Raw genomic sequence first — 26,773 nt, forward strand, 5'->3', positions numbered from 1 at the left:
GCGTGTTTCTGGCGTTTAACTCCAGACAGCAGCGTAGAACTGGCGTTCAACGCCCTTTTACGTCATTTAAACTCGGTCAAATTATGGACTATTATACATTTCTGGAAAGCCCTGGATGTCTACTTTCCAACGCAATTGGAAACGCACCATTTTGAGTTCTGTAGCTCCAGAAAATCTACTTTGAGTGTAGGGAGGTCAGAATCCAACAGCATCAGCTGTCCTTCTTCAAGCTCTAAATCTGATTTTTGCTCAAGTCCCTCAATTTCAGCCAGAAAATACCTGAAATCACAGAAAAACACACAAACTCATAGTAAAGTTCATAAATGTGAATTTAACATAAAAACTAATAAAAACATCCCTAAAAGTAACTAGATCCTACTAAAAACATACTAAAAATAATGCCAAAAAGCGTATAAATTATCCGCTCATCACAACACCAAACTTAAATTGTTGCTTGTCCCCAAGCAACTGAAAATCAAATAGGATAAAAAGAAGAAAATATACTATAAATTCCAAACTATCAATGAAACATAGCTCCAATCTGATGAGCGGGACTTGTAGCTTTTTGCCTCTTGAATAGTTTTGGCATCTCACTTTATCCATTGAGGTTCAGAATGATTGGCATCTATAGGAACTCAGAGTCCATATAGTATTATTGATTCTCCTAGTTCAATATGATGATTCTTGAATACAGCTACTTTATGAGTCTTGGTCGTGGCCCTAAGCACTTTGTTTTCCAGTATTACCACCGGATACCTAAATGCCACAGACACATAATTGGGTGAACCTTTTCAGATTGTGACTCAGCTTTGCTAAAGTCCCCAATTAGAGGTGTCCAGGGTTCTTAAGCACACTCTTTTTTTTTGCTTTGGACCTTGACTTTAACCGCTCAGTCTCAAGTTTTCACTTGACACCTTCACGCCACAAGCACATGGTTAGGGACAGCTTGGTTTAGCCACTTAAGCCAGGATTTTATTCCTTTAGACCCTCCTATCCACTGATGCTCAAAGCCTTGGGATCCTTTTTATTACCCTTGCCTTTTGGTTTTAAGGGTTACTGGCTTTTTGCTCTTGCCTTTTGGTTTTAAGAGCTTTTGGCTTTTTCTGCTTGCTTTTTCTTTTTCTTTCTAATTTTTTTTTTCGCTATTATTTTTTTTTCTGCAAGCTTTGTTCTTTGCTGCTTTTTCTTGCCTCAAGAATCATTTTTATAATTTTTCAGATTATCAAATAACATGTCTCCTTGTCATCATTCTTTCAAGAGCCAACATATTTAACATTCATAAACAACAACTTCAAAAGACATATGCACTGTTCAAGCATTCATTCAGAAAACAAGAAGCATTGTCACCACATCAACATAATTAAACTAAGTTCAAGGATAAATTCGAAACTCATGTACTTCTTGTTCTTTTGAATTAAAATATTTTTCATTTAAGAGAGGTGATGGATTCATAGGACATTCATAACTTTAAGACAAAGTTACTAAATACTAATGATCATGTAATAAGACACAAACTTAGATAAGCACTTAACATAGAAAATGAAAAACAGAGAATGTAAGAAGAAGGAATGAGTCCACCTTAGTGATGGTGGCGTTTCCTTCTTGAGGAACCAATGATGTCCTTGAGCTCTTCTATATCTCTTCCTTGTCTTTGTTGCTCCTCCCTCATTGCTTTTTGATCTTCTCTAATTTCATGAAGGATGATGGAGTGCTCTTGATGTTCCACCCTTAATTGTCCTATATTGGAACTTAATTCTCCTAGGGAGGTGTTGATTTGCTCCCAATAGTTTTGTGGAGGAAGATGCATTTGAGGCATCTCCGGGATCTCATGGTGATGAGCTTCATGCGTCTCTTGAGATCCATGAATGGGCTCTCTTGCTTGCTCCATCCTTTTCTTAGTGATGGGCTTTTCTTCCTCAATGGGAATGTCTCCTTCTATGAAAGCTTCAACTAAGTAACATAGATGGCAAATAAGATGAGGAAAAGCTAGCCTTGCCATGGGGGAGGACTTTTCGGCTATTTTGTAGAGTTCAAGGGAGATGACTTCATGAACTTCTACTTCCTCACCAGTCATGATGCTATGAATCATGATGGCCCGATCCACAATAACTTCGGATTGGTTGCTAGTGGGGATGATGGAGCGTTGTATGAACTCTAACCATCCTCTAGCTACAGGCTTGAGGTCCAGTCTTCTTAGTTGAACCGGCTTGCCTTTGGAGTCAATCTTCCATTGAGCTCCTTCCACACATATGTCCATGAGGACTTGGTCTAACCTTTGATTAAAGTTGACCCTTCTAGTGTAGGGGCGTGCATCTCCTTGCATCATAGGCAAGTTGAACGCCAACCTCACATTTTCCGGACTAAAATCTAAGTATTTCCCCCGAACCATTGTAATATAATTCTTTGGATTCGGGTTCTTACTTTGATCATGGTTCCTAGTGATCCATGCATTGGCATAGAACTCTTGAACCATTAGAATGCCGACTTGTTGGATGGGGTTTGTTAGAACTTCCCAACCTCTTCTATGGATCTCATGTCGGATTTCTGGATACTCATTTCTCTTGAGCTTGAAAAATACCTCAGGGATCACCTTCTTCTTGGCCACAACATCATAGAAGTGGTCTTGATGAGCTTTGGAGATGAATCTTTCCATCTCCCATGACTCGGAGGTGGAAGCTTTTGTCTTCCCTTTCCCTTTTCTAGAGGATTCTCCGGTCTTAGGTGCCATCAATGGTAATGGAAAAACAAAAAGCTTATGCTTTTACCACACCAAACTTAGGATATTGCTCGCCCTCGAGCAAGAGAAAAAAGAATAGAAGAAGAAAAAGAAGAAATGGAAGAGAGGGAGAGAGAGATGTGTTTCGGCCAAGAAGGGGAAGAGAGGGTTGTGTTGTGTGAAAATGAGGAAGAATGGAGGGCTATATATAGGGAAGGGAGGGGGGTAAGGTTCGGCCATAAGGGTGGGAAATTGATTTTGAATTTTGAAGTTAGGTGGAGTTTATGAGGTAGGTTTATGGGGAAGAGTGGATGATGTGAGTGGTGAAGTGGTGATAGGGAAAAGAGATTGAGGTGATTGGTGAAGAGTTTTAGGGAAGGGTGTTTATTGGGAAGAGAGGATTTGAGAAGAGGGAAGAGAGTGAGTGGTGGTAGGTGGGGATCCTGTGGGGTCCACAGATGCTGAGATGATCCTGTGGGGTCCACAGATCTTGAGGTGTCAAGGAATTGCATCCCTGCACCAATTAGGCATGTAAAATGCCTTTGCATGCAATTCTGGCGTTTAAACGCCGAATTGATGCTTATTCTGGGCGTTCAACGCCCAGATGCAGCATATTTCTGGCGTTGAACGCCAGCCAAATGCTTGTTTCTGGCGTTCAGCGCCAACTCTTCTTCACTGCGCATTTCTGGCGTCTGAATGCCAAGATGTTGCTTGTTTCTGGCGTTCAACGCCAGAAACATGCTCTGTTCTGGCGTTGAACTCCAGACAGATGCTCCTTACTGGCGTTTAAACGCCAGTGAGATCCTCCTCCAGGGTGTGATTTTTCTTCTGCTGTTTTTGATTCCGTTTTCAATTTTTATATTTATTTTGTGACTTTACATGATCATGAACCTAATAAAACATGGAATAACAATAAAAGTAAATTAAAATTAGATAAATAAAAATTGGGTTTCCTCCCAACAAGCGCTTCTTTAATGTCAATAGCTTGACAGTGGGCTCTCATGGAGCCTCACAGATGTTCAGAGCATTGTTGAGACTTCCCAACACCAAACTTAGAGCTTGGATATGGGAGTTCAACATCAAACTTAGAGTTTGGTTGTGGCCTCCCAACACCAAACTTAGAGTTTGATTGTGGGGGCTCTGGTTGACTCTATTTTGAGAGAAGCTTACTGTGCCTCTTTTCCATGTTTACAGAAGGATAACCTTGAGTTGTAAACTCAAGGGAGTCCTTATTCAATTGAAGGACTAGTTCGCCTCTGTCAACATCAATCACAGCTCTTGCTGTGGCTAGGAAGGGTCTTCCAAGGATGATGGATTCATCATCATTCTTCTCAGTATCCAAGACTATGAAATCAGCAGGGATGTAAAGGCCTTCAACCTTTACTAACACGTCCTCTACTTGTCCATAAGCCTGTTTTCTTGAATTGTCTGCCATCTCTAATGAGATTTTAGCAGCTTGCACCCCATAGATTCCCAGTTTCTCTATTACAGAGAGGGGCATGAGGTTTATCCCTGACCCAAGGTCACATAGAGCCTTCTCGAAGGTCATGGTGCCTATGGTACAAGGTATTAAGAACTTTCCAGGATCCTGTTTCTTCTGAGGCAATGTCAGTTGATCCAGATCACTCAGTTCATTGGTGAACAAGGGAGGTTCATCTTCCCAAGTCTCAATACCAAATAATTTGGCATTCAGTGTCATGATTGCACCAAGGTACTTGGTAACTTGCTCTTCAGTAACATCCTCATTCTCTTCAGAAGAGGAATACTCATCAGAGCTCATGATTGGCATAAGGAGGTTTAATGGAATCTCTATGGTCTCTAGATGAGCCTCAGATTCCTTTGGTTCTTCAGAAGGAAGCTCCTTATTGATCACTGGACGTCCCAGGAGGTCTTCCTCCTTGGGATTCACGTCCTTCCCTTCTTCCTTGGATTCGGCCATGATGGTCATTTCAATGGCCTTGCACTCTCCTTTTTGATTTTCTTCTGTATTGCTTGGGAGAGTACTAGGAGGGATTTCAGTGACTCTTTTACTCAGCTGGCCCACTTGTGCTTCCAAATTTCTAATGGAGGACCTTGTTTCATTCATGAAACTTACAGTGGCCTTAGATAGATCAGAGACTAAGTTTGCTAAATGAGAGGTATTTTGTTCAGAGTTCTCTGTCTGTTGCTGAGTGGATGATGGAAAAGGTTTACTATTGTTAAACCTATTTCTTCCACCATTATTAAAGCTTTGTTGAGGCTTTTGATCCTTCCATGAGAGATTTGGGTGATTTCTCCATGAGGAATTATAGGTGTTTCCATATGGTTCACCCATATAATTCACCTCTGCTATTGTAGGGTTCTCAGGATCATAAGCTTCTTCTTCAGAAGATGCCTCTTGAGTACTGTTGGATGCAGCTTACATTCCATTCAGACTCTGAGAAATCATATTGACTTGCTGAGTCAATAATTTGTTCTGAGCCAATATGGCATTCAGAGTATTAATTTCAAGAACTCCCTTCTTCTGAGGTGTCCCATTACTCACAGGATTCCTCTCAGAAGTGTACATGAACTAGTTATTAGCAACCATGTCAATGAGTTCTTGAGCTTCTGCAGGCATTTTCTTTAGGTGAATGGATCCACCTGCAGAAGTATCCAATGACATCTTAGCTAATTCAGACAGACCATCATAGAATATATCCAGGATGGTCCATTCTGAAAGCATGTCAAAATGACACTTTTTTGTCAGTCCTTTGTATCTCTCCCAAGCTTCATAGAGGGATTCACCTTCTTTTTGTCTGAAGGTCTGAACATCCACTCTAAGCTTACTCAGCTTTTGAGGAGGAAAGAACTTGGCTAAGAAGGCCTTGACCAGCTTATCCCAAGAGTTCAGGCTATCCTTAGGTTGAGAGTTCAACCATACTCTAGCTCTGTCTCTTACAGCAAAACGGAAAAGCATGAGCCTGTAGACTTCAGGATCTACTCCATTAGTCTTAACAGTATCACATATCTGCAAGAATTCAGTTAAGAACTGAAAGGGATCTTCAGATGGAAGTCCATGAAACTTGCAGTTCTGCTGCATCAGAGAAACTAATTGAGGTTTCAGCTCAAAATTGTTTGCTCCAATGGCAGGAATGGAGATGCTTCTTCCATGTAAATTGGAATTAGGTGCAGTAAAGTCACCAAGCATCCTCCTTGCATTATTATTATTTTCGGCTGCCATCTCCTCTTCTTGTTCGAACATTTCTGATAGGTGCTTGCTGGATTGTTGTAATTTAGCTTCTCTTAGTTTCCTCTTCAGAGTCCTTTCAGGTTCAGGGTCTGCTTCAACAAGAATGTTCTTGTCCTTGCTCCTGCTCATATGAAAAAGAGGGAACAGAAAAATAATAATAATAATAATAATAGAGATCCTTTTTACCTAAGTATAGAGGTCCCTGTGTGAGTAGAAGAAAAGAAGAGTAATGTAAAGAAAGAAACACAAGAGTGAGGAGAGCCGGGATATGAGATGAAGAGAAGTGTTAGTAGATGAATAAATAAATAGAAGGAGATGAGAGAGAAAGAGAATTTTCGAAAATTATTTTTGAAAAAGAGTTAGTGATTTTCGAAAATAGTTTTTGAAAAAGGTTAGTAATTTTCGAAAATTAAAATCAAAAATTAAAATAATTAGTTAATTAAAAAGAATTTTTGAAAAAGAGGGAAGATATTTTCGAAAATTAGAGAGAGAGAGTTAGTTAGGTAGTTTTGAAAAAGATAAGAAACAAAAAAAAAGTTAGTTAGTTAGTTAGTTGAAACAAATTTTGAAAATCAATTTTTGAAAACATAAAAAGATAAGAAGTTAGAAAAGATATTTTAAAATCAATTTTTGAAAAAGATAAGATAAAAAATATTTTTGAAAAGATATGATTGAAATTTGTTTTGAAAAAGATTTGATTTTTAAAATCATAATTAATGACTTGATTCACAAGAAATCACAAGATATGATTCTAGAACTTAAAGTTTGAATCTTTCTTAACAAGCAAGAAACAAACTTGAAATTTTTTGAATCAAAACATTAACTGATGATGTTATTTTCAAAATTTATGTGATAAAGATAAGAAAAAGATTTTTGAAAAATATTTTTAAAATTTTCAAAAATAAATAAGAAAAAATGAAAAAGATTTTATTTTTGAAAAAGATTTTGAAAAAGAGAAGATTTTTAAATTGAAAATTTGATTTGACTCATAAAAACAACTAGATTTTAAAAATATTTGAAAAAGTCAAATCTAATTTTCGAAATTTTAAGAGAGAAAAAGGGGAAGATATTTTTTTTATTTTTGAATTTTTAATGATGAGAGAGAAAAACATGAAAATGATGCAATGCATGAAAATTTTGGATCAAAACAATGAATGCATGCAAGAACACTATGAATGTCAAGATGAACACCAAGAACACTTTGAAGATCATGATGAACATCAAGAACATATTTTTGAAAATTTTTATATGCAAAGAAAGCATGCAAGACACCAAACTTAGAAATCTTTAATGCTTAGACACTAAGAATTCAAGAATGCATATGAAAAACACCATACAACACAAAACAATGTAATATGAAGATCAATCAAGAAGGTTTATCAAGAACAACTTGAAGATCATGATGAATGCAATGCATGAATGCAATTTTTGAAAAATGCAAGATGAGTATGCAATTGACACCAAACTTAAAAATTGACTCAAGACTCAAACAAGAAACACAAAATATTTTTGATTTTTATGATTTTTTTTTGGATTTTTCAAAAATTATTTGAAAAATAAAAATAAGGATTCCAAAATTTTTAATATGAATTCCAGGAATCTTATGCTCTTTAATATGAATTCCAGGAATCTTGTGCTCTTTAAATCTTGTGCTCCAATCTGAGGGTTAGGCATGGCTTAATAGCCAGCCAAGCTTTAGTATGTAACTCAGACATGCCACAGCTGACATTCCAATTAACTTGCCTCTATGCTGATGGTTGGAAGCCCCTATCCAAAAGAATTAGACATGGCTTTACAGCCAGCCAGGCTTCAACATGCTTCATGAAACTCTAGAATTCATTCTTAAAAATTTTAGAATAACTTTCGAAAACAGATGCGAAATTTTTGAAAGATTTTTTTTTTAATTTTTTTTTTCGAAAACAAAGGAGAAAAAATTTTTGAAAAATTTTTGAAAAATTTTTTTGAAAGTAAAACAAAAAGAAAATTACCTAATCTGAGCAACACGATGAACCGTCAGTTGTCCAAACTCGAACAATCCCCGGCAACGGCGCCAAAAACTTGGTGCACGAAATTGTGATCTCAGGAAACGGCGCCAAAAACTCTGTACGCACGTCTTAATAAATCGTTTTTCATTCACAACTTCGATACAACTAACCAGCAAGTGCACTGGGTCGTCCAAGTAATAAACCTTACGTGAGTAAGGGTCGATCCCACGGAGATTGTCGGCTTGAAGCAAACTATGGTCACCTTGTAAATCTCAGTCAGGCGAATATCAAATAGTTATAGAGTTTTCGAAAATAAGTAATAACTAGAAAGTAAGGATAGAGATACTTATATAAATCATTGGTGAGAATTTCAGATAAGCGTATAGAGATGCTTTCGTCCCTCTGAACTTCTGCTTTCCTGCTGTCTTCATCCAATCAGTCCTACTCCTTTCCATGGCTGGCTTTATGTAAGGACATCACCATTGTCAATGGCTACTTTTCATCCTCTCTGGAAAATGGTCCGATGCGCTGTCACTGCATGGATAATCGTCTGGAGGCATCACCGTGGTCAATGGCTGCATCCTATCCTCTTGTGAAAATGGTCCAAATGCTCTGTCACAGCACGGCTAATCATCTGAGGTTCTCGATCATACTGGAATAGGATTCACCCTCCTTTTGCGTCTGTCAATACACCCAGCACTCGCGAGTTTGAAGTTCATCACAGTCATTCAATCCCAGAGTCTTACTCGGAATACCACAGACAAGGTTTAGACTTTTCGGACTCTCATGAATGCCGCCATCAATCTAGCTTATACCACGAAGATTCTGATTAAGAGATCCAAGAGATACTCATTCAATCTAGGGTAGAACGGAAGTGGTTGTCAGGCACACGTTCGTGGGAGAATGATGATGATTGTCATGTTCATCACATTCATGTTGAAGTGCGAATGAATATCTTAGAAGCAGAATAAGTTGAATTGAATAGAAAACAGTAGTACTTTGCATTAATTCATGAGGAACAGCAGAGCTCCACACCTTAATCTATAGAGTGTAGAAACTCTACCGTTGAAAATACATAAGTGAAAGGTTCAGGCATGGCCGAATGGCCAGCCCCCATGATCTAAGAACCAGACGTCCCAAGATGTTCAAAGATGTCTAATACAATAGTAAAAAGTCCTATTTATAATAAACTAGCTACTAGGGTTTACAGAAGTAAGTAATTGATGCATAAATCCACTTCCGGGGCCCACTTGGTGTGTGCTTGGGCTGAGCTTGAAGTTTCCACGTGGAGAGGTCATTCTTGGAGTTGAACGCCAGTTTGTAACGTATTTCTGGCGTTCAACTCTGACTTGTAACGTATTTCTGGCGTTTAACTCCAGACAGCAGCGTATAACTGGCGTTCAATGCCCTTTTACGTCATCTAAACTCGGTCAAAGTATGGACTATTATACATTTCTGGAAAGCCCTGGATGTCTACTTTCTAACTCAATTGGAAGCGCGCCATTTTGTGTTTTGTAGCTCCAGAAAATCCACTTTGAGTGCAGGGAGGTCAGAATCCAACAGCATCAGCAGTCCTTCTTCAACCTCTGAATCTGATTTTTGCTCAAGTCCCTCAATTTCAGCCAGAAAATACCTAAAATCACAGAAAAACACACAAACTCATAGTAAAATCCAGAAATATGAATTTAACATAAAAACTAATAAAAACATCCCTAAAAGTAACTAGATCCTACTAAAAACATACTAAAAACAATGCCAAAAAGCGTATAAATTATCCGCTCATTAGTAAGGTACTTGTGAGTATGGTGGTTCAGAGTTATGTTGAGGAGGGGGTTCATAAGCATATGGTGGGGCTTGTTGGTAACCACAAGGGGTCCACCATATTCATCATCTTGGTACCCTCCCTGGAATGGCTCTTGACCATAGTAATTTGGTGGAGGTTTTTTGTCACGAAAGGGTCCACCATAACTATTGTCTTGGTATGCATCACAGAATGGTTGTTGGTTATAGCGCACTGGAGGGGGTTGTTGTCAAGAGGGTTGATCAAATCTTTGTGACTCCTCCCATCTTTGATTCTTCCAACCTTGATGCCTATTTTTATTATAGTTTCCATTTCTTACAAGTTACAACAACATTGGAACCAAACTTGAAACCAGAGGTGTAAGAATTCATAGTAGCAAAAGAAAATAAAAACAAAAACTAATAAAAAAATTAATAAAAATAAACTCCTAAAACTAGAAACACTGAGAACAATATAAGATAAAGATTTGAAAAAGGTTTAAATTTTGAATTTTGAATTTTGAATTTTGGAATTTAAATATTGAAATTTGAAATTTGATTTTGAAATAAGATAAGATAATATTTTTAAAAAGATATGATTTTTGAAAAAGATTTGAATTTTGAAATTTAAAACTAAGATAAGATAAGATAAAAATTTTAAAATAAAAATCTGAATTTTTTTTTGTAAATTTCGGAAAAATCAATTAAAATAAAGAGAAAAGATATTTTTGAATTTAATGAGAAAAGAGAAAAACAATAAAATGACACCAAACTTAAAATTTTTAGATCAAAATGAAGAAAACAACCAAGAACAACTTGAAGGTCAAGATGAACACGAAAAACAACTTGAAAATCAAGAAAGAACAAGGAACATTATTTTTGAAAATTTTAATAACTAAATAAAAACCAATAACCTCTTAATTTACAAAAAAGCAAAAATAAAAACAAAAATAAAAATAAATAAACAAGCAAAAAGAAAATATTTACAATAACCAATAATAAGGCACACGTTTGCAATTCCCCGGCAACGGCGCCATTTTGACGAACGGATTTTATGTCGGTAAAGAATTTTATAAGAATAATCACGTTGTAAGTATAGTTTCTAAACCAACAGAGAATCTTTTCGTACAAAAATTTTGGTTGTCACTTAAACAAACCCAATAAAATTTATAACCGAAGTATTTAAACCTCAGGTCGTCTCTCAAGGAATTGTAGGGAGGTATGATTTATTATTGGTTATGGAAAACAATATTTTTGGGTTTTGAATAATGAACAGGAAAAGTAAATTGCAAGAATTAAAATAATAACTAATAAAGTTCTTAGCAAGATATGAAAACTGGACGTCCTATCCTAGTTATCCTTATCAATTGTAATGAGAATTGGATTTTGCTCCCACTTTGTTAACCTCTAACTATGAAGGAAAGTCAAGTGGATAAATTAATTCGATTCCTCAGGTCCTAGTTAATTCCTAAGAAAAGACTAGAGTTATTGGAATACAAATCAACTAGCAAAGATAATAATTATCAATCAACAAAGGAGTTTGATAACTCAAGTGTCTCTAATTAATCAATTCAAGCTAAGAATGTAAAAAGCTAAATTAAAATCATAAATCTGAAATACCTCAAATTGCATTAAATAGAAAATCAATTAAACATGAGAATTCATGAACCAAATTGGGAAAATAAATAAATTAGAATACTAGAACAAATAAAAGTAGAAGAGAAAATAAATTAAAGGAATATTGAACCTGTGATTGAAGAGAAGTAGCCTAATCATAATAGAAATCCTAAATCCTAATCCTAAGAGAGAGGAGAGAACCTCTCTCTCTAAAAACTACATCTAAAACCTAAAATTATGAATATGAAAATTGTATCAGTTGTTTTTATGAATGGATGTATTCTCCCACTTTATAGCCTCTAATCTGTGTTTTCTGGGCCAGAAACTGAGTCAGAAACAGCCCAGAAATCGCTGATTGCGAAATCTGCCACGCTGGTTTTTTCGTCACTGCGACGCGTCTGCGTGGAGCACGTGTTTGCGTCACCTAGATATATGGCCATTATAGCAAATTATATATCATTTCGAAGCCCCGGATATTAGCTTTCTAATGCAACTGAAACCGCGTCATTTGAACTTCTGTAGCTCAAGTTATGTTCGTTTGAGTGCAAAGAGATCAGGCTGGACAGCTTAGCAATTTCTTCAACTTCATGTATTTCTTCCACTTTTGCATGCTTCCTTTCCATCTTCTAAGCCATTCCTGCCCTATAAACTCTGAAATCACTTAACACACATATCAAGACATCGAATGGTAATAAGAGAGGATTATTAGTTAGTAATTTTAAGACCAAAGACAAAGAAGCATGTTTTCAATCATAGCACAAAATCAGGAAGGAAAAATGTAAACTCATGCAAATCATATGAATAAGTGAGTAAGGAATTGATATAAACCACTTAATTGAGCATAAGATAAACCATAAAATAGTGGTTTATCAACCACAAATAAACAATAACAAATAAAGCTTTAAAATTATCTTGGATTAACCAACACTCTTGAAGCTTCGCATTAATCCCTATTAGTCAAACTTAATTTAATTAGCTTAACAATATGTATACATCTTATATTTTTTTTAATTAATAGTAGAATTTAAAGTCCAAAGAAAAACAAACTAAAAGGCAACAGTTCGTGAAAATGAGATGCTGATAGAATCAGCATGAAGACGAAGAGGGATACAAGAAGGTAAATTAAAGAACACATGACAACCAAAAAGGTAAACTATGACCATAATTAGTCATTTCATCTACACAAAATTTCCTTCTCAAAACTGATGTTGTATTCTTCAGTTAATTAATCTGCTGCACCTCTCTCTAATTACCAAAATAAGGGCTCAAGAAGAATGCAAATCAATATCATCATGAAGAACAAGTTTTACTACAGCAACTGAGACCACCTCCACAACCACATGATTTTATCCAAGGTCCACACCCATTAAAATTCTCTAGAGCTGTACCAAAATAATTGAGATAAAAGCTAAATTTGCACTAAAACTAGCTAGAAATCTTCCATCCATGTCTCTAATAATTCCTTCGCAAGCTGTTTTTTCATTTTGTAGAATCGAACTGTCTATGTTTAGTTTAACAAAAAAAGATTCTAGAAGGGGACAATTTAATCTGCTTCTCAACATAATGGCCAACTACGTTCCTAACTCAACCCACTTCAACTTGAGCATGCTCAAAGTCCTTTGCTAGATAGATAGCAAGGGGAGCAACCTTCTCCTCAATAATATCATTAACATCAAAAATAAATTTATTCTATCAATACCATAAGAAATTCACATAGTAACAAAAAGAAGGGGGCCAATATTGCCCTTCATAGGGAGATTTGGTAGAATAATTCTTTAACAACCAAGCCAAGAGAGGAGAATTAAAGAAGTTACCTAAAATTAAACTATTATCAATGCTCATCCATGTGCCTCTTGCCACCTTGCAGTCATGGAGCAGATGGAGCAAAGATTCAGGATACACCACAAATGGCACAACTGTCTTCCTCGGCCATATGTCTTCTGGCATATTTTGCATTGGTCAAAAAGGCCTGGTGCACTACAAGCTAGTAGAAAGACCACAACCGTTGTAGAGCCTCCAACTTCCATATTTTTAAGAATAAAAAAGGATTTGAGTCATTTGCATGCCCTAAAAAGATAGCACAAGCCGACTTTATCGAAAAGACAGCACTCGATACCGGAAGCCAATCCAAGCTATTGACTCCTAACTCAGGTTCAGGAGGTTTAATAGAAGCAAAAATAGAATACCAATCCTTTCCCAGTATAGTACTAATCCAGTCAGTCCCACTGACCATTAATAACAAACTTGCAAATTCTCTCTTCCAACATCTCTTCGATAACTTTTGGCTAAGCAAAGTTTGCAAGTTTATGAATACATAAAATCCATTGATCAGTCCAGAAATTAATCTCAGTACTGGATCCTACCATCCATACGAGATTATTCTAAAAATCCTTCCAAAACCTTTGGATGCCTTGCTAAACATTTGAAACTACTTTGATATTCTTAACAATAGAAAGAGTAGCCTCACCGTATCTATATTTACTTCGAAGAACTTTAACCCAAAGGTCTCCTCTATTTTTGACAAGTTTCAAGGCTAATTTCATCAAATTTGCAATATTAAGAACTTGTGCAGGTCTAAAGCCGAGACCTCCTTGCGCCTTAGGCAAACAAAGAGTTTTCCACTTAAAAAGATGAGGCTTTCAAACCAAATCAACTTCCACCTAGACAAAATTACGATATATGTTGTCAACTTGATCACAAATACCTAAAGTCAATTACATGAGATGGGATAGTTTATAGAGTCGATTGAGCAAGAGTGACTCTACCTGCCAAAGAAAGGTTGCGGGCTTTCTAAGAGTCAAGATGTTTTGATATTCTGTCAATAATGAATTAGAAATCCTCCTTCTTTTGACCTGCCATGTAGTAGAGATACTCCCATATACTTATCCAAATTCTTTCTAAGTCTCATCACAAGGAAATTACTAAGAGAATGTTTTCTCTTTTAAGTTCATATTCTCCTAAAAGAAGAACGAAGACTTTGCAAAATTTACCTTTTGTCCCGAACAACGGACAAAATAGATCTAAAATACCCTTACTACTTGCACCTAATCCATAGTTGCCTTAGCAAATAACACAATGTCATCAGCAAAATAAAGGTGAGATAGACTTGGACCTCCTCTATTAAGCGTGATCGGTTCCCAAAAACCGTGGTCAATACATAGGACAAATATGTAAGGAGAAATTGGGTCACTCTAGCGCACGCCTCTAGTGGGCTTAAAAGAAGTTGAGGGAGGACCATTCCAAAGAACCTTTATTTTCGCAAAAAAATTAGCAGTGAAAGATTAAATCAACTAAGTTTCTTCGGAGTATTTGCCTTAAAAAGAGTATCTCTGATAAATTACCAATTAAAACAAGCGTAGACTTTCTCGGGGTCAATTTTAATGACCATAAAGCCATTATTCCCCTTCTTTGATCTCATGGTATGAAAAACTTCTTGCACCACTAAGATGTTATCTGCACTTGACCTCCCATGAAAAAAATTACACTGGGAGGAATTAATAAGCTTGAGCATAGCTTTCTTTAACCTCTGTGAAAATATCTTGGTAAAAGCTTGTACGAGACATTGCTTAAACCAATAAGCCGGAAATGTGCTATTGTTTTAGGGTTATCCACCTTCGGAATGAGAGAAATAAAAGTAGTATTAGCTACCTTTATCTCTTGATGATTCTGAAAAATCTTTTCTACCCATCTAATAAGTGAGTCTTTCACTGAATCCCAATTACTTTGAAATAATAAAGGTGGAAGACCATTCGGACTGGTACTTTCCAAGCACCCATAGGGAAGAGGGACATTTTGGTTTCTTCAGGCGAGACAGCTGGTGCACGAAATCGTGATTTCTCATTCCTTGGTAACGGCGCTGAAAACTTAATACGCACATTCATAATCTTAGTTCTTCTTCACAACTTCGCACAACTAACCAGCAAGTGCACTGGGTCGTCCAAGTAATAAACCTTACGTGAGTAAGGGTCGATCCCACGGAGATTGTCGGCTTGAAGCAAGCTATGGTCACCTTGTAAATCTCAGTCAGGCAGATTCAATTGGTTATGGAGATTTGATAATTAAAATATATTTAAAATATAAAATAGGATAGAAATACTTATGTAATTCATTGGTGAGAATTTCAGATAAGCGTATGGAGATGCTTTTATTCCTTCTGAACCTCTGCTTTCCTACTGCTTTCATCCAATCACTCATACTCCTTTCCATGGCAAGCTGTATGTTGGGCATCACCGTTGTCAATGGCTACATCACGTCCTCTCAGTGAAAACGGTCCAAAATGCACTGTCACCGCACGGCTAATCATCTGTCGGTTCTCGATCCTGCTGGAATAGGATTCAGTAATCCTTTTGCGTCTGTCACTACGCCCAGCACTCGCGAGTTTGAAGCTCGTCACAGCCATCCCTTCCCAGATCCTACTCGGAATACCACAGACAAGGTTTAGACTTTCTGGACCTCAAGAATGGCCGCCAATAATTCTAGCCTATACCACGAAGACTCTGATCTCACGTTCAGGAGGCTAAGAGATATGCATTCAAGCTTGCTTTCATGTAGAACGGAAGTGTTTGTCAGGCACGCGTTCATAAGTGAGAATGGTGATGAGCGTCACATAATCATCACATTCATCATGTTCTTGAGTGTGAATGAATATCTTAGAGAAGAAATAGGCTTGAGTTTAATAGAAAAACAATAGTACTTTGCATTAATTCATGAGAAACAGCAGAGCTCCACACCTTAATATATGGTGTGTAGAAACTCTACCGTTGAAAATACATAAGTGATAATGGTCCAGGCATGGCCGAGTGGCCAGCCTCCCAAAGAGGGTTCAATCATCAAAACATGATCAACAGATGAAAATACAATAGTAAAAAGTTCTATTTATACTAAACTAGTTACTAGGGTTTACAGAGATAAGTAAATGATGTAGAAATCCACTTCCGGGCCCACTTGGTGTGTGCTTAGGCTGAGTAATGAAGCTTTCATGTGTAGAGGTCTTCCTTGGAGTTAAACGCCAAAAAGCGTATAAATTATCCGCTCATCAACAGCCATATCTAAACGCTTTTTTTCTTCATCTGTAAGCATAAGAAATAAATCTGGAGCTTCCATCTTCTCATACCCACTATCCTCCGTATAAAAATTTAGAAAATAATCAACAATAATTTCTTTCAATTGCTGGTCATCCTTAATCCAGATCCCTTGTTGATTTTTCAGTATACTGTCTTTGTTTCTCCTTCTCTTGACAGTGACTAAACTATGAAAATAAAAAGTGTTCCTATCTCTATAATTAATCCACTTACACTGAAAATATTACTTCCAGTAAATCTCCTCTTGAAATAGTAAAGCTTCAAGATTTTTTTCACAATGACAATTGCAAATTTTTCATAAAAACTTAACTCAAAAGACAACTTTGTAAAGATACCTTGAAGTCTAGCTAACAGTCCTGATTTTTTTCTAGCTAGATTTTTAAAAACTTTTCTATTTCATTTCTTGACAGTAGACATGAAAGAAAATACACTATCCTCTAAAAGATTCTCTTTGTTTCATTTAATTGTCAGTAAGTCTTAAAAATTATCATGTGCAAGTCAGACAGTTAAGAATCTGAACGGTCAGGACAAAGAGCTACTTGATTCTCTTATATCTAAGAGGATGGACACACGATCAGATTTTATATGTATACATCTTATATGATTAATTAAAAATGTAACTAAAATTAATAATAAAATGTAATAAGGTATGACAATTTGAAGAGTTCAGAGTGATGAGAATTATGGAGGAATTTAGAATTTGGAGAAAAAATTAAGATTTGAAAGAAAAATTAAGTTTTAGAGAGAAATTAAAGATTTGAGAAAAAAAAATTAGAGTTAAGAATATAAACTGTAATTACTAATTATGATAAAGAATATTTTTAGTAAAAAAATTGTTTTTACTTCTACGTTTTTTTAAAAGTAATGTGTTGTTGGCTTAAAAAAAAGTAAATTATTTACTTTTTTTAATAAAAATATTTTTTTAAATTTTTTTAACATAAAAAATTAATACAAACTAGCACTAAAATCGATATAATTTTGGATGACAAGAGATTTTAAGAGATTTTGTTACCTGGTTTGAATAACTAAAAAAAATGTGTTTAAAATTTGCAGTACATTAGTATTGATTTAAAAGATTAAAATCGATAATTAAGGTTTAATTTATTTTTATTTTTCAATTTAATCAAATTCTATCCAATTACAATTTGTATTGTATAAATTTGAATTTATTTTCTAACTCAAACAATTATTATTTGAATGGAATCAATTTATATATCATCCAAATTTTAAAATTAAAAAATTAATTCAAAATTTTTTATTGTTAAATTTTCTATAAATTTTAAATCTCAAACTTTTTTATATTGCTATATTAAATTAAAAAATTTAAATTTTAAAATCGGTTTTTATCTACTTACAAACACACAGTTTTTTCCTACTCCGCTTGCATATTATTTTGTACTTGAACCAAAATTTTCATGTTTTAATAATAGATTCTTGACTAATTAGTTAATTTCTATAATTAGTACTATATTTTTACTGGATTAGTACATCGTCCAAATTTTAGATTTTCTAATTTTTAACAACTAGAAAAAATAAAATTTAAAATTTATAGAAAACTTTAACAACTAAATTTTTTTTAAAGTAAATTCAAATTGATACCACAAAAATCGTAATTGTTTAAATAAAATTAGAATAATTCAAAAAATAAACATTAAATTGATACAATTCAAACCATAATAAATTATATCACCGTTTACCTTCTAAATCATTCTAAATCTGCAAAGATCCTCTTTTTAGTTGTTCAATTATTTGATCTCGTTAAAAAGAATTAATTATTAAAAAAACTTAATATTAAAACTAATTATTTTTTGTAATATTAAAAAACATATTTTTATAAAAAAATAAATATATTCTTAAATTATATATTTATTTTTTATAAATTTACTAACTTTTAATTTGACCGCTTATATTCATTTTGTAGACATCGTTAACAAATTCTAACCATTAAATATTCTCTCCACACATTACTGAACAAACTAATAAAAATTAAATCCAGAATATAATTCTTTTTAAAATGACTAATTAAAATTATTTTTAAAGTTTTAAAATATAATTTAAATAAAATTAAAATTTGAAGATTAAATTGAGTCAAAAAATTTTAATTTCAAAAATTATTTTAAGTATTAACTCGTTAGAGTTGTAGTTTAATTTTTTTTTTTTAGTCATAATCTTGTAATAAGTGGGATTCTCTTATTGGACTCCGTATTTTATGTATTGGGGGGTGGGTGAGCCGTAATGAACTTGTGCTAATGGATCTTCCGAAAGTAAAATTTGGGCATTTTAATAAATTTGTCAACAACTATTTGTTAAATAATAATAGGTGACCCTTGAAGAAAAAATGTTTGAGCTGGGATTATGTGTTTATTATGTACTAATTGCATTGAAATATTCTTAAAATAAACTGAATTACGAAGCTTTAACAAAATAATTTCGTTGTAAGCATAACCCAAACCGACAATCAATCTTCAAATCAAAGTTTAATTTTTTGTTGTCACAAGTTAAACCCAATAAAGATAACCAAAAATATTAGTCCCGGTCGTTCTTCCTAGAAATTACAATGGAGTGCTCAATTATTGGTTACGAGATTAAAGGACGTTGGGTTGATATAACAAAAAATTAAAAGGGCAAGAAATGTAAAGCAAACAACTAAAGAAAGCAAGTAATAAAGAGAGACATTCATGGCAAGGATTGAGAATATATGTTTTCTATCCTAGTCATTAATTATCATACAATGATTAACAAGAGCTAATCCTATTAAGTCATCCCCAACATCATAAAAAGGTATAATGTTATCTTCACATTGAGAGAAAGTCAAATAAGACTAGTTAATCTCAATTCATAAGTCATAATCAACTTACTAATTGAATTAGCAAGAGATTAGAGTCAATGGAAACAATATTAACTACCAACTCTAGATCACCAACATAAGTTGGGTATTGATGACTCAAGATTGCCTAATTTCTCTTTCCAAGCCAAAAATGCTCAAAAACTACTCTAAAATCTAACCAAGCATTTTGTCAAACACTTGGAAGGTATAAAAGGAAAGCATGATAAATTTACAATAATAATAAAATCTACAACTACCCAATGCAAGAAAAGTAAGAATAACAAATCAATTAAACAATAACGGAACATAAAACATGAATTGCATTAATAGAAAATCCAAATCCAACAAGAGTTTATTGATGAGCGGATATTTTATACGCTTTTTGCCATCATTTTCATATAGTTTTTAGTATGTTTTGTTTAGTTTTTATTAAGTTTTTATAGGCTTTAGTGTTAAATTCACATTTTTGGATTCTACTATAATTTTTTGTATTTTTGTACAATTTCAGGTATTTTCTGGCTGAAATTGAGGAGTTGGAGGTCAGGATTTGACAACATCTGCTATCATTTCTTTGCTTTTGAATCAGACTTTATCAAAACTTGCCAATTTCACCCAAAAATCACCTAAAATCATAGGAAAAACCCAAAGGCTCAAAGTAGTATCCAAAATGTGAATTTTTCACTGTAACTTACTAAAACATAGTAAAACTTAATAAAATATAACTAAAAACACTAAGAAAATAGTACCAAAAAGAGTATAAAATATCCACTCATCAAGCATAGAGATAGAGATCCCAAATATTCTAATGACAACCATGTACAATATTTTTTCAGTTAACACTAAACATATATTGAACCAATTTCAATATTACATATTAAAAAGGTAATATAATAGTTTATAGACTCAAGGAAATGAATGTTCATCTTCATCTTCTTTAGAAGTTGATCTATGATTTATTATCCTTTAACTAATTACTATGTTGACGGACCAGAATACCCTAAAAAAGTTTCTAAATGACTATCATCATGGTTTAAGAATATTGGACTAAGAATAACCATCTCATTTATAGGAAAATAAATATACGTCCCAATGCATCAACGTATATTACTTACATTGTTAGACTATTCACCTTTCACGTCACAAGGATTGAGAAGTTTGTCAATTGAATGCGTGGAATTGTCGTCGGTGAACGAAGATGAGGCATGGCAAACCGGTCCAACCAAATTGGACTCCATTGAAGTGGTTGTGAGAGGTGACGTACGTATGAAACGGCAACCGCAAATCTCTCCTGTATTCGGATGGATCTATCGGAGATGAAGAGGCGATGATGGTGGACGCAGTGGATTGCGGGGGGCTGCCCGGTGCGCGGGTTTGTGGGCTGTGAGAAAAAAAATTTTAGGCGAACAGCAGGCTGCTCAAACGTTGACGTAGAGGTAGGCGGCGTCGGCGATGACTAGTGTCCAGAGCGGTAACAGTCCAGCGAAAATACGAGAGAATCAATGGCTAGTTGAAGAAACACAATTCACCAATAAAAAACACGCCGTTAGAAATTAATTAATCATGCAATTACTTAAATTTAGGATTAGTTTATTTTTTTTAATTTTATTATTTACATTGTTGAACAATGTTATTGTGTATCTATACTTTTTCATAATTATTTTAAACAGGGAGAGTAGCAATATGAATCTTTCGTTTTAGAATACTGTTTAAAAAAAAAAAAGAGATACAAACAAACGAATAAAGCAGAAGACATAAATCTTATCCACATGTTTATTTGGTTCTTGCGCACTGGATCACTTATTTTATATCTGTATCAATTGTATTATCCATTGTAAGAAACGTGAAAGACATTATTTGAAAGAGTTGATAGTTAACTTGGTTTTTGAAGGTACATCCTATTTTAATTTAACTTTTAAAATTTTAATTTATTTAATTTAATTTCTTAATTTAATATTTATAATTTTCGTTAGTTCTTAATTTTATTTTTGTTACAAAATTATTAATGGAGTGTTAAGATAGACTGACAATTATCATATTAAACTTTCTAACGATTATTTGACGTAATAGTTAAATAAAATTAAGACTTTAAATACTTTTACAAAATGACAACTTAAGAAAAAACAGTTTCAATTATTACTTCAGATAATTATTAGGAAGTCTAGTACACAGGTGTCAGTCCATATCTGCATGTTAACGGTTTTGTGATAAAAACAAAGTTAGAAACTAATGTGAGTCACAAAAGTTAAGTTAAGGAACCAAATTGAGTAAATCAAAACTTTAGGAATTAAATTGAGATGCGAATGTAATTTCAAAAACTAATCTAAGTATTATCTCCTATTATTTAAATTAAAATATCTAATTCAAAATTCTTTAAAAATTGATATGAACTATTACTCTAAAATAATTAAGTTACAAGATATTTAGGCCTAACGGATTCTTTTGCTAGATATTTACCAATACTACAAATAAAGATCTTTTGCAAGTAAATGTATGACTATGATTGAAATACTAAGATATTATATATGAAAATTTGTTTGATTGTAAAGATAGTTATAAAAACAAAAATTCGATAAATACTAAGATATCTATCATTGTATTTCCGAATCCAAACGCTATTATATATAGTCCAATTTTTGGCTTCTCTACCATACATTCATAGCTACAAAACATGGAAAAGAGAGTGGCAATCATTGGGGCAGGAACGAGTGGCCTTCTTGCCTGCAAATACACTCTTGAAAAAGGGTTTAATCCAATTGTCTTTGAAGCTGAGGAAGGTGTTGGAGGCCTATGGAGGCATACAATAGAGTTTACAAAGCTTCAAACCACCATTTCAACCTACCAATTCTCTGATTTTTCATGGCATTCTTTTGCGAAAGAAGAAAGCCCAAATAGCCAGCAAATGTTACATTATCTTAACTCTTATGCTCAACATTTTTCCCTCTTTCCTTACATTAAGTTCAACTCAAAGGTCATGGAGGTAGAGTATGTAGGAGAGTCTAGTGAAGAAATGGAGATATGGGAATTATGGGGTGGTAATGGTAGGCCCTTTTTCTCTAAGGGAACATGGCATATTGCAGTCCAAGATACCAAGAACTTCTCCAGAGAGGTATGTGGATAAATAGTTTTTATATTCTAGTTTAATGTTTTTTTTTTATTTTTTGACGAAAGTAAATATGAATTTTATTGAATTATAAACAATACAATTATAGAAATAGGGATTTGAAATAAGAAATGAGTGTTATCTAACATTCTAAAGTGAAAAGCTTAATCAATTTGAGTTGATCTAGTAATTAGCTTATTAATTTACTTAAGCAGGTATTAGGGATTTAAATCGCGCCTTATGTATGTAGCAATAATCTATTGGCCATTAATCAATTCTTAAATAAAATTTAGATTTACAACAAATTAGTTGTTAGATTGCCATATTGGTATACCATGAGAAACCAAAAAGTAAAAAACTTAAATAAGTTTAGAACAAATTAAGTTAAATTTGGGAAAGAAGCAATTACTTCAAGTGATTCCCGAATTAAGCAGCCTCTACAACCTCTCTGTCCGTGATTAAAGACAAGGCGGTTTCTAGCTTTCGAAATGTTCCAGCAAAGTAAGGTAAACAGAGAAAGTTTACGCTCACCTTCCATCTCCTGTACAAGTTGCGTCTTTGCCTCTAGCCATCATTGGCCAAATAGAGGTGTGATTTTGTGCATCAGGCAAGACACTCAGTGGATTAGAGAGGCAATGCAGGGTTGATTCCTCCTCTGTTTAGCATCAAGTGCAGTTACATGCCACTAGTGTGGCTGGGAATCGTTAGCGAATGAGTTAGAGAATGGGAAGCCTCTCATGTAGTGCCCTCCACACGAAGATCTTGCTCTTGTTTGGATTCTTCAAACTCCGAACACACTTCGAGATTGGTTTTTCCTACATGATAGTGGGACAAAGCTATAGAGACATGATGGAAAAAAAAAAAAAAAAAGAACGAAAGAACTATTTAGTAATTAAATGCATTATCATACTTCCCACTTTTGTCCAAAGACCGAACCAAGCCAACTCATAGTCGCCATTAATTGGAGCTATGGCTCGGATTCGTAGGCCAATCACAGGCAAAAATAAGTTCTGTATTAAGTATTGGTTCCATGAATGCCCGTCAGCAGATAAATCCTCCACCCAGTAGACTTGAGTAGCTTCATTTGTGTTCCTTGGAAAAGTGGGAGCTTGTTTGAAAATCCATGAAACAATTAAAATTCTTTTTTTTTTTAATTTTGGAACAAGTAAAAAGGAATAACTTGATTTTCTTTGAGAATTTTTATTTTTATTTTCTTATTTATAAATCAGATAAAAAAATTAATTTTAAAATTAATTTTCACATTAAAGAATTTAATATGTCAAATATAAAAAATATTTCTATTTATATATTTTAATAATAAATAGATATTTAATAAAATATTTTTATCAAGAATAAAATTATAAAAGAAAAAAAATTAACTCATTTAAGAGTTATTCCAAACTAAAGAATTGAATTCTATTCTATTAATATGATAAAGTCATTTTAAATCATAAAATTGAGTATCAAATAGAACCAAATTATATTCTTAAAAAATAGAATTCTTTTCTCACTACAAATAGTTCTAACAAATATTGTCAATGGATTCTCGAGTACAAAAAGAGCTTGATAAAGTTAGTGCAACAACAAACTTGGAGACCCAACCTCAACAGAAGAATGATGGCTCTGCGGTGCAAGTCCACAAGGAGACACTTGGAGACAGGGGTCCATCAACGTGAGGTAGAATGATTAAACATTCCAATTATTTAATTTATTTTTTATGAATTGTGACTATTTAAATATTATTAGTTGGAATGTTAGGGGGCGTCAAATAAGATGTCTCGGGTGCACTGTAAGGAGTTGGTACGAAAATTTCAACTAACTTTTTTTATTTTGGTGGAAACTCATATTGGGTTTGAAACTATGAAAGAATTTTGGGAGAGATTAGGCTATTATCCTGTAGGGATTGTAGATGCTGTTGGACACAAGGGAGGAATTTGGTTCCTCTCTGCTAATTTAAAATTTTCTTGTAAAATTCTTTGAGCTATGAATCAATGTGTAACTTTGGAAATTGATGGTGGTGGGCGAAGATAGATCTGCAGTGCGGTTTATGGCAGCCCTCAAGCCACTAATAGAGTAGAATTATGGAGTCATCTGCTTGATATTGGTTTGTGCATTCAGGACCCGTAGGTGGTGGTTGGGAATTTTAATGATATTTTGAGTGTTCATGAGGTGAAGGGGGGGTAATTTCTATTCAAATCACAGTAGTATCTTTGCAAGTACTCTAGATTCTTGTGGTCTTTTTGATCTAACAACCTCTGGAAGACGGTTTACTTGGTTCCGTAAAATTCAAGGAAACAAAGAAATTGCAAAGAGATTGGATAGAGCTTGTTGTACTACAGAATGGCGCCTTCTTTTTCCAGAAGCTTTTGTTGAAGTTCTCAGTCGTTCCCACTCTGATCATTGTCCCCTACTTATCCGATGTCAAGGAGTTCCTATCAAGAAAGGAAACCAGCCTTTTAGATTCCAAACGGCATGGGCAACGCATCCTGATTACAAGGCCATTGTTCAGAAATATTGGGATAGTACAGACTTTGGCATCCATAGGAAGTTGTTGGGGGTCCAAGAAGTTTCGTTGGAATTCAACTCTACGGTCTTCGGCAATATTTTTATTAAAAAGAGGGAATTGGAGAGTTATTTGAATCGTATTCAACGGAAAATGGAAGCTGACGATGATCCGATTCTGAAGCACAAAGAGGAAGAATTGAGAGCTGAGTATAATATAGTTTTAGCCCAGGAAGAATTGCTTTGGTACCAGAAGTCAAGAGATCAATGGGTTCGGTATGGTGATAGAAATACTAGCTTTTTCCATATGCAAACCATCCTTAGAAGAAAATCTAACAAGGTTCATGGGTTGCTAGTCAATGATGGGTCTTGGTCTGATGATCCGGAAGTTTTGCAAAGGGAGGTTGTTCATTTCTTCAAAAATATTTTTTGTTCTACTGAGTCTGTTGAGGTTAATTGCATGGGAGAAATTCCTATGCCATCTCTTAGCCAGGATGCTTGTGATAATTTGTCTAAACCAGTAACAATGTTGGAGGTTAAAGAAGCTCTGGATAATATGAGCTCGTTCAAAGCTCCTGGGCCGGATGGTTTTCAAGTTTTTTTCTTCAAGGAATATTGGGATGTGGTGGGTCATGAGGTATGGCGTACTGTTCAGAAAGCATTCTTAGGGGAGACGTTAAGCTATTATTTGTTGGAAACTTTGATTGTTCTTATCCCTAAGTGCGACCCTCCAACTAGATTGAAGGATTTTCGGCCAATAAGCCTTTGTAATGTAATTTATAAGCTAGTGACTAAAGTGCTGGTTAATAGATTATGACCATTTTTGGATGAGATTGTTAGCCCAACTCAGGGAGGGTTTATTCATGGTAGAGGAGCACCTGATAATATTATTGTTGCCCAAGAAGTTTTTCACTTTCTTAAGCGGACAAAGTCTAGAAAAGGAGCTATGGCTTTTAAGATTGATTTAGAAAAGGCTTATGATAGAGTTGATTGGAATTTTCTTGAGCACACTCTTGAATCTTTCGGCTTTCCTTCTCTAATTATTCGGCTTGTAATGAATTGTGTTCAGGCCTCAAATCTTTCCATCCTTTGGAATGGGAATAGATTGGACAGCTTCCAACCTCGCAGAGGGCTCAGGCAAGGAGATCCAATTTCTCCATATTTATTTGTTTTGTGCATGGAGAGATTGGCGTGCTTCATTTCCAAACAAGTTGACGAGGGTATTTGGGATGGTGTGGCTGTTTCTAGAGGGGGACCTAGAGTTTCTCACTTGATGTTTGCAGATGACCTCTTCCTTTTTTGTAAAGCGAAGAAAAGTCAAGTTCAGAATGTTGTGCACACCTTGGAGTTGTTCTGTAAAGCTTCAGGTATGAAGGTTAACATTGAAAAATCTAAAGCTATTTGTTCTAGAAATATCTCTAATAGAAGGAAGGAAATTTTGTCTGGTGTTTCACATATTCCTTTTACTAGTGACCTAGGCAAATACTTGGGGGTGAACCTTAATCATCCTTGAGCTGCTAGATCTATTTTTTCAGACTCTTTAGAGAAGATCAAGAATAGGCTGGCTAGTTGGAAAGGTCGGCTCCTTAACAGAGCAGGCAGGCTTTGCTTAATTAAATATGTTGCTTCTTCTCTTCCTATTTATCAGATGCAAGTGACTCTTTTTCCTACTTCGATTTGTCAAAAGATTGATTCTGTGCTTAGAAAATTCTTGTGGAAGGGAAAGGTGGGGGAGCGTTGCTTAAATTTGGTCAAGTGGAGCAAAGTTGTCACTCCAAGAAAATATGGAGGCTTGGGAATTAGAGATACTCAATGCGTAAATTTTGCTTTACTCGGAAAGCTTGTTTGGCAATTATTGCATAATAAAGATAAGCTTTGGGTAAGAATTATGTTGGCAAAATATTTATCTGGGAGTTCTTGCTTTTCACCCAAATTTTCTAATAATGTTTCAAGCA

At 34.5% G+C, this 26,773-nt stretch overlaps 2 protein-coding genes and 1 non-coding gene across 7 annotated transcripts in view; all 3 read left to right on the forward strand.

Annotated features, from left to right (window-relative positions):
- Nucleotides 1–13,319, forward strand: part of LOC148571469 (uncharacterized) — a 34,955-nt gene extending 21,636 nt beyond the window's left edge. Inside the window, exon 2 of the mRNA XM_088507268.1 lies at nt 13,176–13,319. Coding sequence (XP_088363394.1) covers nt 13,176–13,319 — 144 coding nt within the window. The remainder of the gene's footprint in view (nt 1–13,175) is intronic.
- Nucleotides 5,419–5,522, forward strand: LOC148571470 (small nucleolar RNA R71). The gene has a single exon (XR_015908243.1). It is a non-coding gene; the product is annotated as a small nucleolar RNA R71 (small nucleolar RNA).
- An 8,484-nt stretch (nt 13,320–21,803) lies between the features above and the next one.
- The window catches only part of LOC107630607 (putative flavin-containing monooxygenase 1), a 31,941-nt gene continuing 26,971 nt past the window's right edge, over nt 21,804–26,773 (forward strand). Inside the window, exons 1-2 of one of the 5 annotated variants that reach the window (XM_088508823.1) lie at nt 21,804–22,322; nt 23,877–23,993. In XM_088508823.1, coding sequence (XP_088364949.1) covers nt 21,885–22,322; nt 23,877–23,993 — 555 coding nt within the window. In that variant the 5' untranslated portion in view covers nt 21,804–21,884. The remainder of the gene's footprint in view (nt 22,323–23,876; nt 23,994–26,773) is intronic. The other 4 variants (XM_088508821.1, XM_088508825.1, XM_088508822.1 and 1 more) reach the window with 4 other exon arrangements.

Source organism: Arachis ipaensis, chromosome B3 (genome assembly GCF_059453495.1).
Source record: "Arachis ipaensis isolate K30076 ecotype BB chromosome B3, ASM5945349v1, whole genome shotgun sequence".
In the NCBI taxonomy this organism is placed as follows: Eukaryota; Viridiplantae; Streptophyta; class Magnoliopsida; order Fabales; family Fabaceae; genus Arachis; species Arachis ipaensis.